This window comes from Trematomus bernacchii, unplaced genomic scaffold (assembly GCF_902827165.1).
Source record: "Trematomus bernacchii unplaced genomic scaffold, fTreBer1.1, whole genome shotgun sequence".
NCBI lineage: Eukaryota > Metazoa > Chordata > Actinopteri > Perciformes > Nototheniidae > Trematomus > Trematomus bernacchii.
This window is the reverse complement of record NW_022987899.1, coordinates 4204243-4221279: the sequence shown is the minus strand read 5'-3', so window position 1 is coordinate 4221279 and position 17037 is coordinate 4204243. Positions and strand designations below refer to the sequence as shown.

Sequence of the window (17037 nt, the reverse complement as noted above, 5' to 3'; positions counted from 1 at the left end):
GGAATTTGTTGCAAACCAGTGTGCAGCTAAAAACCTGATAGCATCAAATGATCCTGCTGCTCCTCCATATCAGCCCATTGCTAATGAATTCTGCGTTCGCTCTCCCAGTTATAATTGATGTCCCCAGGCCGGTGTTTGGACCGCCTCGGTGGCCCATTTATCTTCAGAGCCACAACCACAGAGCAGGTGGGATTCAGCGGAGAGGAGGAGCGTAAAAACTCTAAAGCCCGACACTCTGTCACTGCCACAAACTCAGCACAGACATCCAGCATGTGCACAGAATTAAAATGAGACTCTGTGGGAATGAAAACTCCCAGAAAGTGAGTTCAAATTGACATTGTTCATTAAATGTTCTGTCATGTTTGTGATTTCGGTCTAAGGTGGAGGAGTTTGAAGGCTTGAGGCACAATCAATGTTTGTCAAGTCAAACCTGGCCGTGTGTGTGCGCGCTCACATGAAATGATTAACGAAATTACAGTGTCACTCTCCTTATCATCACCCTGCACAGTTTATTGCTGGCTGCGAGACGAGCTGTCAGCTCGTGTTTACGTATGCACAAGCTGGGCGGGGGGGCTGTGATGATTATTTTATTCTGTATTGAATAAGGAAGAAGCGATGAAGAGAAGAGAGCAGGATCAATACCTCCCTCTGCAGTTAACACGTACTTATACAAGCTTTGGCATAGGGAAGATAAATGACCAACTGCATGCTTCGCTCTGGAGGAGAAATAAAGAAACTAGAAGAAAGTAAGAAGCAATATTAGGCTTCCAGTGTATGCAGTCAAATATGTTTAGAGAGCTTGAAATGCCTCTAAACTTAAACATAATAATTCTATAGTTTGGAAAATGTGCTGATTAGCTTGACTGCCTACATTCAGAAGAGTCCTTCCACAAATATTGAGATATATGATTAAGATGAAGCGATCTGTCTTTAGAATAAATACTTGAATAAAGGGAGAAACAGCTTGGATCAGTTTTAAAGGTTAAAATAAAGTTGGTTGTTTGGTTGTGAGGTTTTTAAGCAACCAGCATAGATGTCAGTTGATTCCTTTTTAAAGAGTACACGGTATTATGATTTATGATACTTACACGTTTTGTTCAGCAGGATAATCACGCCACATAAACACCATTTTATGATTTATTTATTTTTGGTAAAAAGTTAACCTATAAAGGAACTACAGCACGGTCACATGACTTCGCGTTACCATCGCTTAGCTAAAGGCAGCTAATGTTGGACCTGATGACCTGACGTTAACGTATTTACTGACGTTAAAATCTCTTCAGCTTGTGTTAACCACAGACCACATTTCAGACTAGCAACCAAAAACACATTCAGAAACCCGTTGACTTCCAGCCCAGGGGACAGGAAGTGGTAAAACGTGGATTATTTTCAAAGTCAACTTTAATGTCATTTTCTGTGTGTTTGTACAGACAGACAGAGAGATCGAAATAACGTTTCCAACAATCCCGAATACAAAATACAATAATACAATATGTATACAAATATGTATAAATATGTATATCCTCTATATATACAATCAACAGACACATTTACACATATGCACACATTAAGATAAAACACAACAATCAATATACACAACATAACAGTCACTTCAATATCTTACAATCTCGAATCATTGTAGGAAAGCCTTTCCCCGCCACACGGTGTTAAACATTTTACATTCACAGATTTACAGATAGTTTCCTTTCAAATATATTGCTGAGCCAACATGCAAATGGAGCTGGAGACTAATAAAAGGCGGCATAAAAATGCATCTTTCCAGCAGAACTCGTGTCCCCAGTGCCAGCTTAATGCTGTGTGATTAATAAGGCGCTTACGATGTGATTTCTCACCACATCCATTCCTCCTTAATGCCTCTCCTCGATCCATCTCTGCTCCCCTTTTATTTGCAGTCCTCCGGCTCCTTTATCATTCCCTGTGATATCTCTTGCTCTGCTGCATGTTAAAAGCAGGGCTATAATATGTTTCCACAAATAAATGTTCCTAATCTGCTCATTGTGCTGGAGTGTCACTCCGGTAACGCCTTTTTCACACCTCTAATGCTGTCAGCACCTGCTGAACCCTGCAGCCGCACAGGGATCACATGCTGTATAGCCTCTTTTACTCAAGGACATTTTTAAATGCATCTCTAAATATATATATTTCTTAAAAGCATTAACCAATAACACCCTATTTTCATTTTTATCATCAATTTGACATTCATATCAGACAGTGGACATCTAATTTTGAGGTGAAACTCTTGCTTAGGTGTACATTGACAAACTGGCAGATAATAAGTGTGAAACGTACATTAACACTATTGTTCCTCTGGAGATCAGTTCCTATTTGCACTTTAATGAGGAAATCGTGTTTGTAAAAAAAGTGTGGAAAATATATGGCTTCAGGAAAATGAAAGTCGACATTTAGATAAATGTTGCTTCATAAGAGTATAATGATAACAAAAAAAAACACCTTTTGAATTGTATTCCTTGCTTTATCATCATTGTATTTGTATTGTATTCAGTCCTGTGTTTATGACTTCTGTTGGTATTGGTGTTTTTCATCAATCAGAGGTTTACAGAGTTTTTTGTGTAGCACGTTTTGTTACCTTTTGTATATGAAAAGTGCTACATAAAAAAGTTTGATTTGATTAGTTATATCCGCCATCTCTGTCGTGATTGGCTGACAGTTTAGCTATGTCCCGCCCCTTAGCCTGTCACGTACAATGTTTTGTAGTGCTAGACAATAGGAGCGTGAGTGTTACATAGTGAGGTCACTATGTCACAGAAGTAAACAAAGGAGTCCAATGGGGGTGTTTCAGAGAGAAACTCCCTCTGGAGGAAACACAGGGATTTTAGCCTCTGCAGACCATTTACATGCACCAAAACCTATAAAACACACTACATGGAAGCATTTGACAGCTGACAATTTTAGTTTCCACTTTTTACCCTTCTTTACTCTTTGATATGACCCCCACACTAAACCATAACGTTTGTGGGTCATTTCTGATAGGTCGCTACGTTGCATGTTTATATTTGTCTGACCTCTGTGTTGTCACAGTACCAAACAACACTTGGGGCATCGTTTCTCTCCTGGTTAGATACTGTACATTGACTTTCAGTGTTTTTACTGTCACAGGGCCTGCAGGGGGTCTTCTGCCCGCCTCATGGGGTCAGAGCAGGACCCCCACGGGCTGAAGTGTGGAGGCTGCAGATTAGGGTGAAGCTTTTCGCCTGCAGTAGATGTCGGAAAAATCATGAGGACGAGGCGTAATTACTGAAGGGCGCAGAGCAGTGTTGTGTTCATGTAGATATGATTGTTGGAAATCGTGTGGGTGGATTTTAATAACAAAAATAATGTCAAGTGAAAAGAAATTAATTGAGATTTGTTTGTTTTTGTGTTGCAGAGACAAGGATCTGGAGCAGCTGCTGGCAACAACAAGACGTCTGGAGAACAAGGTAAATACAAATCAGGGTCAAAAATCGACGGCGTTACAGCAGCAAAGGTTATGATAAAAAGGAGAACTAGAAAAACTAGACTGAAGACAACTTAGTAAAATGGGAATAAGTACACCGTGGTCAAAAATAAGTAGGAGTACTTAAGAAAGAGTGAACATATAAGAGTAGGAGCTGGTTATGTTAACAAATGTATAAATATAACAAATTACAGGTTTCTTTGCACATGAGCAGTGGAGTTTACAGGAAGTGGTTTTGCACAACAAGGATGTACAGTATGGTCTGTATAGTCTGACTGCTGCACAAAGTATAACACTTGATAGAATATCATTATCATGATATCAAGTTTTTGTGTGATTAACAAATAGTTTAAAACTGCAACTTCAGGGATTTTTTGAGTAAGATGAAAGCGGGTATACTGTAAATGCTATTATCATGGGTGTCATTCATGCTGGATGTTCTGGAAAATAGCTTGCAGAACAAAATGTAATAAATGAGAACACTTATGGGGCATTTCCACTATGGCGCGGTTTAAGCGTGCCGTGTCGTGCCGGGCCCGTTTTTGGTTGCGCTTCCACTAGGAATAGTTCCGGCCCGGGGGTACTTTTTCACCTCTTTTCTGGCCCGACAAAATCGTGGTTCTATCGGGGCCAACAAACAGGGCTGAGTCGGGCTGAGTATGCTAAACTAGAGAGAGAATCGCTGGCAAGGAGGCTACAACTACAACAAGATGAACATATTTGACCGTGATTTAATTGTAATACACTTTTCAAAATGATGCCGAAGTAACAACATACTGATACCGGTTAGTAAAAACCATGAATTAATGCTTTGACAAGTCTGCAGACAGACGGCAGGCGAAAAACCTTTTAAAATGCGTGTTTTCTAGATGGAGATTGGCTAAGCTAACTCAATATATGCTCCGACCGTCCACACTCACAACAACGGCCTATACAGACATAAATAAAGCAGCGACTGTATTCGCCATGACACAGGCAGTCTGTGGTTTGTACTTGTTTAACTTTTGTCTAGTTTCTGAACATATATAAGGAGCTGTGAGCTCTGAGTGCTAACAGCTAACGGCTGTGTTGTTTTTCTGGGGTTCTCATTGAAAATGACGTCACGGCTCCGCCTACACTGCGTTACTATAGTAACTACCCCAGTTCCTAAACTGTAATGGAAGCGCAGCATGAAGTGAGCCGGCCCTAACAAGGCCCAACGCGGCCTAGCAGTACCGAGCGAGGCCGAGGCCGACCGTGTGGTGGAAATGCGCCATTGGAGAAGAATATATTTGCACAAGAGAACATTCTGTCCATTCAGGTGTATTTCTGGGGGCCCAAGTGGTGTAATTTGTGAAACGCATTATTCAGTATCGGGGTCTTCTTCTTGAGTGATGGGACAATGAAGCTTAAGATGGCCTGCCAAATCGGAGCAGTGGAAGCTTTACTGCAAAGAGCTGAGCAAAAAAAGGCAAAGCTCTCAATCTGTACCCTTGAGCAAGGCACTGGACATCCCCCCCCCACCCCCCCCCCACTCCCATTGCTCCCCGGGCGCTGTACAATAGCTGCGCACTGCTCCTAGTACTAGACTCCTGGTACTAGGATGGGTTAAAAGCAGAGAACAAATGTCACTGTGTGCTGTGTGCTCTGCATGTGTGACCATCAAAGAGGGTTTCATCCTTCCTAAATGATGTGGTCATGAATGGGGGTTCATGACTGAAATAATGAAACTGCTTCTACAAGTGTAACACACTCATTCTGAGGTCTTCGCCAGTCAGTCACAAATTAAGAAAACTTGGCACTTTTTGTATCTACAAGGAGCCCAAATACGACAAACAGTCAGAAAGACAATTACACAATGTCATTGGAGATCGATGATCGCCGTCAATTTGATGAATTATAAAGCAGTAAGGGGTCGATTTCCTTCAATCTAAGTGGCTAACACTTAAACTGGGATTTATTTGGCTTTTCAGAGTTTTATTCTTTAATGCAGAATCCAGTAGTGTCATGGTTCAAGACTAATGTTAACAACCTCTAAATAATACTGTAAACTTGGAACATATTAAAACCAACAACCAGCAAACATACAGTATGATGAGAGGAAAGACGGACAGAGGATGATTGACGAGATGAGAGGCAGCCACAGTTTACAGTACATGTGGGCACAAGATGAGCTTTAAAAGGCACATGATTGACAGTAACATGGTCTGAAGGACAGCTGCCATCAGAGTTCACACACACACACACACACACACACACACACACACACACACACACACACACACACACACACACACACACACACAGACACACACACACTGAACCGCAGGTCTTCCCATCAGCGCTCATCATGATCTGACCATGTCATGTAAGTGATGACATTTCATTTCATAACATTTGAACTAGTTCATTTGTCGTTTCGTCAGGTGTTCTTCATCTCTGTCTTATGTAAAGCACTCAGGACTGTATGAATATAAAACTGTGTGTTTATTCTGAGCGTTCACAGGATGGGTCATCAGTAATGACTCACTGTGCTAAATAAAAACATGGATCAATGCAATGTAGGAACTCTTCGCATGGCTTACAGAAAATCAAGATGGATGGATAATTGGATAGGAAATTATTTATTTGTTCCTTTTTCTTTTACTGTATTTAAAGAAGCCAACGAAATGTCCTTATACCTCAGTATGATGACAATAGAGATATTTGGATTTAAAAACGGGACATATATTAGATATTTTATTAATCATTTTGTGTTTTAAAGGTAATATATCGCACCACTTTACAGATTCCTCTTAAATCTCTTGACGAGCTGTTAAGTGCTGACTCAGCAGGTGAGTAACAGCAGGAGAGTCCTGGGGGAAATAAAGATCTACACCGGGCGCATTACAAATCATGTTTATTGTTGAGCTATCTGTCATTAATCTATCATAGCGAAGCAAATAAAGGCATCAACGTGAAAACTAATATCTCCCCCGCGCTCACCTCCTCTAAATCAAACGGGTGATTTGCTGCGTTGTTCTGACTCAGCAACACTTCACACTTTGAGATGGAAGCATGAGCTGTTTTCACTTTATAATAAAGTGAGCCCTTTGCTTAATGCAATAAATAAAACCACAGTTTATTGATGGAAAGAGGAAATCTAGTAAGTGCAAGACTTAAATGGAGCTTCCTATAAATCTACAGCGTTTGATTGTCTCAAAGTTTTCAATATGCATTGGCTTGGACTTTTCTTCGATGATCATAAAGCTAGTGATTGATCTACAGATTGCACAAATATAATAGAAAAGAATAACTTAACATTCCTTTAATGTCATCTCGCCTGGTAAATTGAAATGTCACAGTTCATTTCAACATATCAAACAATAAATAAATATGAACATATATAAAAACATATATACTTATTTATAAATACATGCATTGACACACAAACATATACATTTATAGATACACATACAATAAATACAATTATGAAAAAAAGACAGGAAGCGATTTTTTGCATTTTTGATCAGTTAATAAATTACGTTATTTCTCTAACTCTCGATGCAATGACTGGACCTGTTTGCTATTTTTGTGTTCAAGTGTGGCTCATTGTTCAAGTATCATAAAGCTAATACGCCATGCATCCAACCAGTCCAATACAAAGTGAGCGACCTTGAACAACGAGCTTTACTGACATGACTTATTGATTCCTCTTTTAGCCTCTTCGTCCTCCAGGGACCCGTGTTAGCTCTGCACCTTCAGAAGAAATGAAGGTTGACCTTCCTGTGGTTATGCCGGTGTTGCTGCTGTGACAGTGGAAATATGGAAGAGATATGGAAGAGAACAAAAATGAAACGACAAAGGTGATCAAATGTTTTAGCTTTAAATTAAAGCAATCACAACTAATACGGTTTCTTTAGTTTTTACCGTCTCAAAGATAAAAAAATACAGAACTTTTTTCATTTACTTTGTTTTATTAAATCAGAAGAAAAATATGTTATGGATATGCAGCTGGACTGAGATGTAATTGTCTTGTAAAAAAAGTTCCAGAGGGAGTTTCTCTTTATAACCCTTAAAACACTTATAATTGTCTCATAAATCTTTAGTGATACTGAAAATAAAGATGCAAACATTATCAATCCCTCTCATATCAGAATTCATATGACTATTGCAACCAGTCAAGCGTTTTATTCTTTAATGCAGCATCCAGTAGTGTTAGGGTGCAAGACTAATGTTAACAACCTCTAAATAACACTGTGAAGTTGGACCATATTTCAAAATGAAAGCAACAACCAGCAAACATACAGTATGATGAGAGGAAAGACGGACAGAGGGTGATTGACGAGATGAGAGGCAGCCACAGTTTACAGTACATGTGGGCACAAGATGAGCTTTAAAAGGCACATGATTGACAGTAACATGGTCTGAAGGACAGCTGCCATCAGAGTTCACACACACACACACACACACACACACACACACACACACACACAAACACACTTCAAAATAAAGAACTTTAGTTATTTTGAATCCAAATTGTGTAGCCCTACGCCCTATGGAACAGCTACACCATCAACATTATTCACCAGCACCAATTTATGGGCTCCAAATGACCTGAGTTGAAACACTCTGCTGCAGAAGACCAATTTCTCAAAGCCTGGAGGAACCAGGTCTGCCTTTCTATTCACTTATTAAAAAGAGGAGAGGAAAGTACACAACACACACACACACACACACACACACACACTGAAACACACAAACACACACACACAAACACACAAAAAGCAATCCTTTGTTGTCTGACCTTGACAATTAATTTGATGCCTGCAAAAACTGCTTTCCCAGCGTGTCGGAAGCATGCTGCCTCTCACTGTGGAGAGATTGGGAGAGCTCTTAGAGTGGGTGATGGGGGGAAGGGGGGGGGTGGTGTGTAACGCTGCTATTGACTCTCGCCCACTCTGCATGCCCCCAGTACACACTCTTCACAGAAAACCTCTCACAGGCTCAAGGACACACACACACACACACACACACACATGCATTCACATTCACCAAATGGAACAGGGTCGGACTGATAGCAGCTCTGACGGAGAGGCTGCAGTGTTTATTGAAGAGATAACAGCTTCAGATTAAATCAAGAGGACACAATTGAATCAAAGTTTTCCCGCCTTTCTGCATCTTGCTGTTGACACAAAATACAAACTGTCCTGCAGACTGTACTCAGAGGGGGTTGTGGTTTAATTTTTATTGAGAAGAGTTGGATGTTATTTAAAAGAATTGTATCTGTAGTGTGAAAATGTACAAGTATGTTTATTTAAATGTTACAGGAGGAAAAGTACGAGCAGGAAATGGATGGAGGGATGGATGGATAATTGGATATAAAGAGGGATGGATATAAAGATGGATGGATAGTACAGCCATGTTTCCGTAAACCCCATAAAACATACAATCCAAATATTCCGCCGTTAGCTTGTCCATTATTAGCCAGTGATCTTTACGTTAGCCATTATAGAGTCGAGGCTTGTATTTCCTTTTCTCCATAAATCTGGACCCAGCTCTCCTCTTTCGTCTCTTCGCTTTACCCTGTGGAGGAAATTCTTAAGAGAAACTGATAAATGATTCATGGACCAAGTTTGTCTGTCTGTTATATTTAATAAAGTAATAAACATACCCATCATCCAATCTGTGTCATTCTCCAGATGTCAGTGGGGATAGCTGTTGTTCCGACCACTATGCTAGCTGTCTTTAGTGCGATTAGCTTCTCCCTGGTGTCAACAAGGCAGCAACTCAACAGCCACAAACACAAACAAAAGCTTTCTCTACAACAAAGTTGAGAGAGGGCACAGCTTTTTAAGTTACTAATAGAAGTTATTAACAGAAAAATAAGAAAGCTGAAAATAGTACGAATCTAGCGAAACAACTGCAACAGGCTGCATGCACGTTTTTCATCACCCTCACTGGCCCAGGGTCAGGGCTAGAAAGTCTTCTTCTGTGACATTTGTTGACGTAGTTGTAGCCCAGATGTTTTTGTGTTTCTGGGCCATATGCTCGACATGTTCACTGACCTCTCGCTGCAGCAGCTGGAGCAGAGAGGCTTACTACAGCTTTACATCAAACACACCGACGGCAGCATTACAGATAAAAACACTCGCTAATCCTCTGCTATGATGCTATCATATGTGAAGAGAATCCTCCGCCTGGTGAAACTGTTCCATTTCTTTATGTAAAAGCTTAGAAAAAGACAATGTGGAAACTGCTTGGCAACAGCACCCCACCCCCCTCTCGTTTCCAAAAGGCTCAGGCCTAATTTCAAATTGGCTCACCTTAGAGATCAAAGTCATTCTTTTTATAATTAGCTCTGAGAAGTGAAGATGACCCATTTTCAAGACACTTTTTAATTAGCTTTACTGTACTCAATTATAGCCGTGTTGAATTTGTCTTATTCTAACAGATATTGTTAGTAAATGCATCGCTGCTTAAGAAGCATCCTTGAAAGAGCTGAAACCACACATTTCCTCTGCAGCTCTTTGAACATCCAACTTTTTATTTTATTTGCAACTGTATTTGAAATGTTTTGTTTGACTTATTTGCTCATTTTCAGGTTCATACTGTATTAGTATTGTGTGTCTCTACTGTGACATGTCTCCATGCTTTAATGTTCAAAAGGTCTTTATTTTTCTCATACTGTGCTGCAGCACCTCTTTTCACCCTCTGTCTGAAACCAGAGCCCAGTCTGCTCTGATTGGTTAGCTGGCCGGCTCTGTTGTGATTGGTTAGCCCCTTAGTCTAACATGTACAATGTATTGGAGCGCTAGCCAATAAAATAGCCTACTGAATTGAGAGACTAAATGAAAAAGAATATTCAGGCAGTACATCTACCTATATATCGATCTTTATTTTAAAACGTATTGTAACATTGTAATCCTGCTAGTAATCCCCATTTTTTTTTTAAATGTACAGTAACAGTATTCTGATTATGTATTTTATGTAACTCTAAGGTAAATTATCATCTTTGTATCCTGATGACGTTATCATGTTACATGTAATGTATGACTCCCCAAGCCTGCATGTAACTTTGTATGTTTGGAGACTTTTCTACATGTAATTCCACCACAGCGACCACATGCAAGTAGGTTACACACACACACACACATCCTCGCCGAAATAAGAGTTGACATGTGGTGAAAAAAAACTGAGGCCACAGTGGCGATCAATACAGCAGTCCTTCATGTGCATGTGTGTATTGATCGCGGTGGTCTCTCCCACGCTTCGCTGCCCCTCTCCCTCCGGTGTTAAAGGCCTGAGGGGTCGCTGAAATTATCCTTTCACTTTGACACACTGGCTTTCAACTATAGACACATGCATGCTCGAAAGCACTTCAATTAAAAACACAAGTGCAAAACAAAGTTAATGTAAAAAGTGCGATAAAAAAAATTAAGACCTTTTTGAACATTAAAGCATGGAACATATATACAGTAGAGGCACAAATGAAACCTGAACATGAGCATAATATGTCCTCTTTAAGTTGCTAGTGTTAAAGTGCAACAAGGGACATGCAGCATCTTCAGCCCTAACATATGTCTACATAAGGTGTCAAATACACTTTACTTTCCACAATCTGTCTTTCTTGTCTCAAGGTCTAAAAGTCCTTCTTTAATGCCTCCATCTTCCACAAATCCTCCTCATGGCTCAACTGATTTTAAGTGGTGAAATCAATAAGACGTCCTGAGCTTCAGAGCGGCTTTTAGAAGACATTTAACAAAGAGTGGTCTTATCATGTCAGATATATTGTTGAACTATAGACAGGGTTGTGAGGGTTTCTGTCAAATATCATCTGTTACAATTACTAGTTACATGTAATAAAAAAAAAAAGAAAAGTGAAATCCATAAAGCAGAGTCAGGCAGTAGGCATACAGTATAGATTCACACTTAAAGTATTATCCTACAGTACAGCTTACAAAGAAGAATTTAAAACTGATCCTACTTCTGTTTGTATCATCATTACGTAGCACTGTCACATGTTATCCGTTACTCCCCAAGCTTTACTATATATAAAGTTGGCATGAGTCAAGAAAGTTAAGTTTAAAGAAAGTAAATCCAGTAAACTAGCAGCATGGAGGCTTCTTTTCCAGCAGTGGCCACACAGCAACACCATAAATAAAAACATTTCTCTCCTCTCGCTGAAGCACGGTCAAGATGATCCAGACTGGCACTCTGACAGCTGATGCTACAGTCCCATTAGCTGAAGACAGGGACAGAAGTGCTGCCAGAGATAATAGGTTTGGTCATCCTGTGTGTGTGTGTGTGTGTGTGTGTGTGTGTGTGTGTGTGTGTGTGGTGTGTGTGTGTGTGTGTGTGTGTGTGTGTGTGTGTGTGTGTGTGTGTGTGTGTGTGTGTGTGTGTGTGTGGTGTGTGTGTGTGTGTGTGTGTGTGTGTGTGTGTGTGTGTGTGTGTGTGTGTGTGTGTGTGTGTGTGTGTGTGTGTGTGTGTGTGTGTGTGTGTGTGTGTGTGTGTGTGTGTGTGTGTGTGTGTGTGTGTGTGTGTGTGTGTGTGTGTGTGTGTGTGTGTGTGTGTGTGTGTGTGTGTGTGTGTGTGTGTGTGTGTTCTCCTTGTCACATCCAGCCTCCCGTCTTGTAAAAACTGATGGAAACTCACAGCCTTTTTCTTAAAGAAGGAGACAGGGTTCTTTCTGATAAATGCTTCCTCTGATGTATCATGTTGGACGTTTTGTGTGGTTAGACGAAACACCGACAGCACATAAATAACTGAGAATTAGGTAGGGGATAATATGCAGAGAGGTGGTTATTAATGAAACAAGAACACCGACAACGTGAGCACGATTCTGACCCAATGTTCATGTCCATATTGCGATTTGAGAAAAAGTCAATTCATTGTACATCCCTAATACCAGTTGTATAATAGTCAGCTTAATCAATGTATTAGAATAGAATATAATTGGGAGGGATGAACCCCTCTGTAATGGTCACACATGCAGAGCACACTCAGTGAAATGTGTTCTCTGCATTTAACCCATCCAAGTACCAGGAGTCTAGTACTAGGAGCAGTGGGCAGCTATTGTACAGCGCCCGGGGAGCAATGGGAGTGAGGGGGGAAGGGGGTTGTCCGGTGCCTTGCTCAAGGGCACCACGGCAGGGCAGGAGGTGAACAGGGACCTCTCCAAGTAGCAGTCCACACTCCATATTTTAGGTCTGGTCGGGGACTTGAACCGGCGACCCTACAGCTCCCAGTCCAAGCCCCTACTGACTGAGCCACTGCCGGACATGGCTTTGTTGAATATTCAATTATGATTGGTCAATTGGGACGTTCCAGACAAGGATGCTCTTATCAAACACTCTGCCCCTCCATGTGAGGTCGGCCCAGACCCTAGGGGTTTTTAAATCCACTCTAAAAACACACTTCTTCTCTCTGGCTTTCTAGTTAGAGCGGAGCACGACTCCTGACTTTTCCTTGTGTTTTTATTTTAATTTTGTTTTTTATATATATCTGTTGTAACTTATTGTCGTTTATTGTGATTGTAGTAATGTGTTTTTATTACATGTACAGCACTTTGGCTCGACCAAAAATCGCTTTTAAATGTGCTATATAAATAAAACCTGATTTGATTTGATTTGAAGGGACTATGTGCATTCCTATCAAACTGCAGAAAGAAGTCCGGTCCATTTAACATCAGCTGTGGACAACAAACATTTGTTTTCCTGCATCGGAAAACGCCGCAAAGAAATCAACAGGAGAAGACATACAGGAAGTAAGCATTGTTGGTAAACAGTGGATCGGACTTCTTTCTTTTAGCGGAAGCAATACGATCATTTTTAAATCGATATTTGTGAGTCAAGTCGTTGGCAGCGAGCGCCATTTTCATTTAATATGGGGGATTTTTGAAAGCTTGTCTCAAACAGCAGAGTCTTTTCTGCTGAATCTTAAGGCCGGGATATTCTGTTACAAATTGTACGATGTATCCTTGGACCATGTAAGAAGGATAACTGTTTCAGACTTGAAGCACACTCAGTCCCCTCAACTATCACCATCTGCTATAATGATAAAAGATTCAATGTTCTCTATCGTCATAATTACCAAATTCCTCCCAGCACATGAAGGCACCATGGATCACATCCTGCGTGTGCCTCCGCTCTGACATCTTAAAAAAAAGCTGTCAGCGGCATGTATTACAACGATTATGAACATGTCTGGTGGTGACATGGCGGAGGGTGCAGCTCAATAGCTACTGCTATGCAGCAGGCATTAGAGCGTGGAAACATTCAATATCAATTAATGCAGGACTCAAAGTCGGGCTTGACACAGCAGTTAGTGTTTCCTCCTTGAACAGCAAGAGAGAGGTATTCAAGCTCAGCCCCGAGGGAACTCAAGGATTAGCTGTATGCTATATAGTCAATATAAGAGTCGCCTCTGCTTTCTGCCTCCAATACTCCTCTCCACCTCCTCTGTCATGTGTAGGCTGGAGGAGGAACGGATTACATGTGACGGTATTACGTAATCAGCATACAAGAAAATGTAACTGTATTCTCCTACAGATACATTAGAAAAGGTGTAATCAGATTTCAGTTTTTTTGAAAATATGGATTTCTAGCAGGATTACAATGTTACAATACATTTTAAAATAAGGAAATATGTTGCAAAGCACATACACACATCACAAACCTTCAGGAGTCTCACAGAGAACCGAGTCCTGGTGAAACCATAGCTAATCTTCCAGTTCATCATCATGGCATCTAGTTCAGAATGATTCACTGGGGGGAAATCTCTCATACTGCCTGTGCTGCAGCACCTCTTTTCACCCTCTGTCTGAAACCAGAGCTCACTCTGCTCTGACTGGTTAGCTGGCCGGCTCTGTTGTGATTGGCCAACCGCTTAGAGAAGTCCCGCCTATCACGGAAAGTAACAGAAAGTATTCAGGTTACATTTCTTTTATATTGTGATACTTGTGAATAACTGTACTGATGATTGTAATGGATTACATCCCAACCCTGATCCTTTGCTGGCATCCTGCAGAGCTGACAAATGGAAAAGCCCCATGCTGATCTTTGTAGAGAAACAATTAGTTAATGTTGACACTAAAAGGTTAAAACTGCTAATTGAAATAATAAGGTTTCATCTCAGTATGAAAGTCATTAAATGTCAGGCAGTGCAGATTGCTAAACGGTGGAACAAAGACTGTTCATGGAAATAATCATACATTAGGCTACAGCATATAAACAACACACTGCAATAATCACCTTGTATATTGCAAAATGTTATTGAGCCATATAACCACTTATTTCCTGATTGTTATTCCAGTGAGGCGTTGCAGAGAGAGGTTCAGGGCCAAAGCGAAACCTGCCTGGGTAAATGTTAGCTTGTCGTGGCCTTTAACATCCTGAATAAACCTGCTTTATTATCGCCTGCAGCTCTCTCCGAGCAGCCGCACATTCCTGCAGCAAAGAACTAACAGCAGATTGTAGCCGTTGAAAGACTAATATCAAGAACACCATATAGCTGTTTATACAATGCACCAAGTTCCTGGCACAATTAGTCTGCAGGGATATCTTAGTTTTGACTCGTGATGCATGAAACTCCTAACCTTTTGTGAAGACCAATGTGCAGCGAGGCGGTCATTATTAAAAAAAAGAACCCCGACAGGGTGAGCAGGATCCTGACGCTTATCACACAGCTACATATTAAATAAACTAATGACTTGGCTCACAATATTGCTTTAGAATAATATTATTTAATAAAAAATTACCGTGTTGCTTCCACTAAGAAAAATGGTTGCTGGAACTGCAGTAACTTAAAATGACGGCAGCACTGATCAAGGTTTTCTGTAACTGTCTGTCACATTTTATCTTCCATTAACCAGTCTTTAAACACTGCAGTGCCCATTCTGTGTTCCTGTTAGTGTTTACTTCCTGGTTAGACAGATGGGAAGTCAAACAAGAGGACCAGCAGAAGAGGACAGGCAGGATCACCTGTCAGAAAAGAGAATTCAACCACAAACTGAACTAAGGAAATAAATGGAGAGCAAGAGAAAAAAATAGGTTAAAAGACAGAGCGCTGGACATCAGAGAAATCAACAGAAGAAGAAGACAAGGAAAGGAGCTTCCTTTATTACAGGAAGTAAAAACTAACGGGAACAGCAGAAGAAGTAGAAATCTGTTGATTCACTGATGTCCATGTCTTCTCTGATAGGTTCAATAATCTGTTGTTTTCCAGGAGATAAAAACACTATTATTTTCTCCTAAATATCGCTAAAACCAGCTTGTATCAGTTTTTTGTCTGGGATTACAGTCATGTCCTCTTGGTCAGTGTTGGCTGAGCTCCTGCCGGGATGAAGGATCGGAGATCAATTCACGGCCAGTAAAACTCCCCAGGCTTCCCCCTAAGAACTCTGCTCTATGATTATAATGAGGGACTGGCTTTAGAAACCAGTTACTGTGTATAAAACGGAATAAGCAGAGTTTCCGTGAACGGCCGAATGTTGTAAATGTTGCTGCCGCAAGGAAATGTGGGACAGCATTTTCTCCTTTCCTTTCGTAAAGACTGCTCCAGTGCATCCGAAGCTAAAGGAGATAATAAAGGAAGCTCCTTTCCTATCTAGAGAGTTCAAACGGCACCTAATAGGCACTTGTCATTTTACTCCATCGGGAACCTTCCTGAGCAAAAATGACAATTCGATTGCATCCCATGTCTTTGTACGCTGCTGTGAGTCATAAATCTCTTCCTTTTCCTTGCAGATGCCTCCAAGACGGACGTCCCAGAGGACTTTGACATCGACATGGAGAACCCGGAGACCGAGAAGGCGGCCGTCGCCATCCAGTCCCAGTTCAGGAAGTTCCAGAAGAAGAAGCGCGTCGACAAGTCCTAGTGAGCGCCGCTCTGCCGCCGCGTGGAGGTCGAGGACGGTGTGATATTTGCATGTTAACAAATTCATACCTGTTGGAACTCCAGGGGTTGTGATTGGGATGGGAGGGGGAGAATGCAATAGCCTGTTTATCATATGACATGTCTGTGAATTTATCATTATCCTATTATTATTATTATTAATTTATTATTCGACTGCTGTATCAATAACTAGAAATTAGAGAGAATATTTCTGTCCTGTTCCATGTATCATGAAGTCTAGCTGGTGTTTGTGTTAGAATATGTTTTTGTACTTACCCCCGCCTCATTGGTTAACATCCCTTTGCTTACCCAGAAACACCTGTGTGTGTGTGAGAAGATGGAGCAAAAGCTGGTGTTAAGATGACGGTTGTTTTTGTGGAGCTTCTCACCCTGAGCAGAATATTTAACCGGAGGCATTTTTCGTACCCGCATGGTTCTATCAAGGTGTGTCAATGTACATTCAATAAATAAAGACTGTGTGTGGATCCTGCGTCTTTGGTCTTTGTACAAATTTGGCAACGCTTCAGCATCCCTTAATATATTGCATTAACACACAGTCTGCAGGGACAGCAGTGGGACTCATATTGTGATGACAATCTATAAATAGAGCTCTCCAGAACGAGCTCTGCTGAATCTATTCCCTCCTCAGCATGATGACCTTCTCCATGTGGAGCCGCACTGATTGACTGCTTCCCACAGAGCTGCTC

General features: G+C 40.9%; 1 protein-coding gene across 1 annotated transcript in view; it reads left to right on the top strand.

The window, feature by feature from the left end:
- The window catches only part of pcp4b (Purkinje cell protein 4b), a 57121-nt gene extending 40301 nt beyond the window's left edge, over positions 1-16820 (top strand). Inside the window, exons 2-3 of the mRNA XM_034114413.1 lie at positions 3407-3458; positions 16183-16820. Coding sequence (XP_033970304.1) covers positions 3407-3458; positions 16183-16313 — 183 coding nt within the window. The 3' untranslated portion in view covers positions 16314-16820. The remainder of the gene's footprint in view (positions 1-3406; positions 3459-16182) is intronic.
- Positions 16821-17037: the final 217 nt, after the last annotated feature.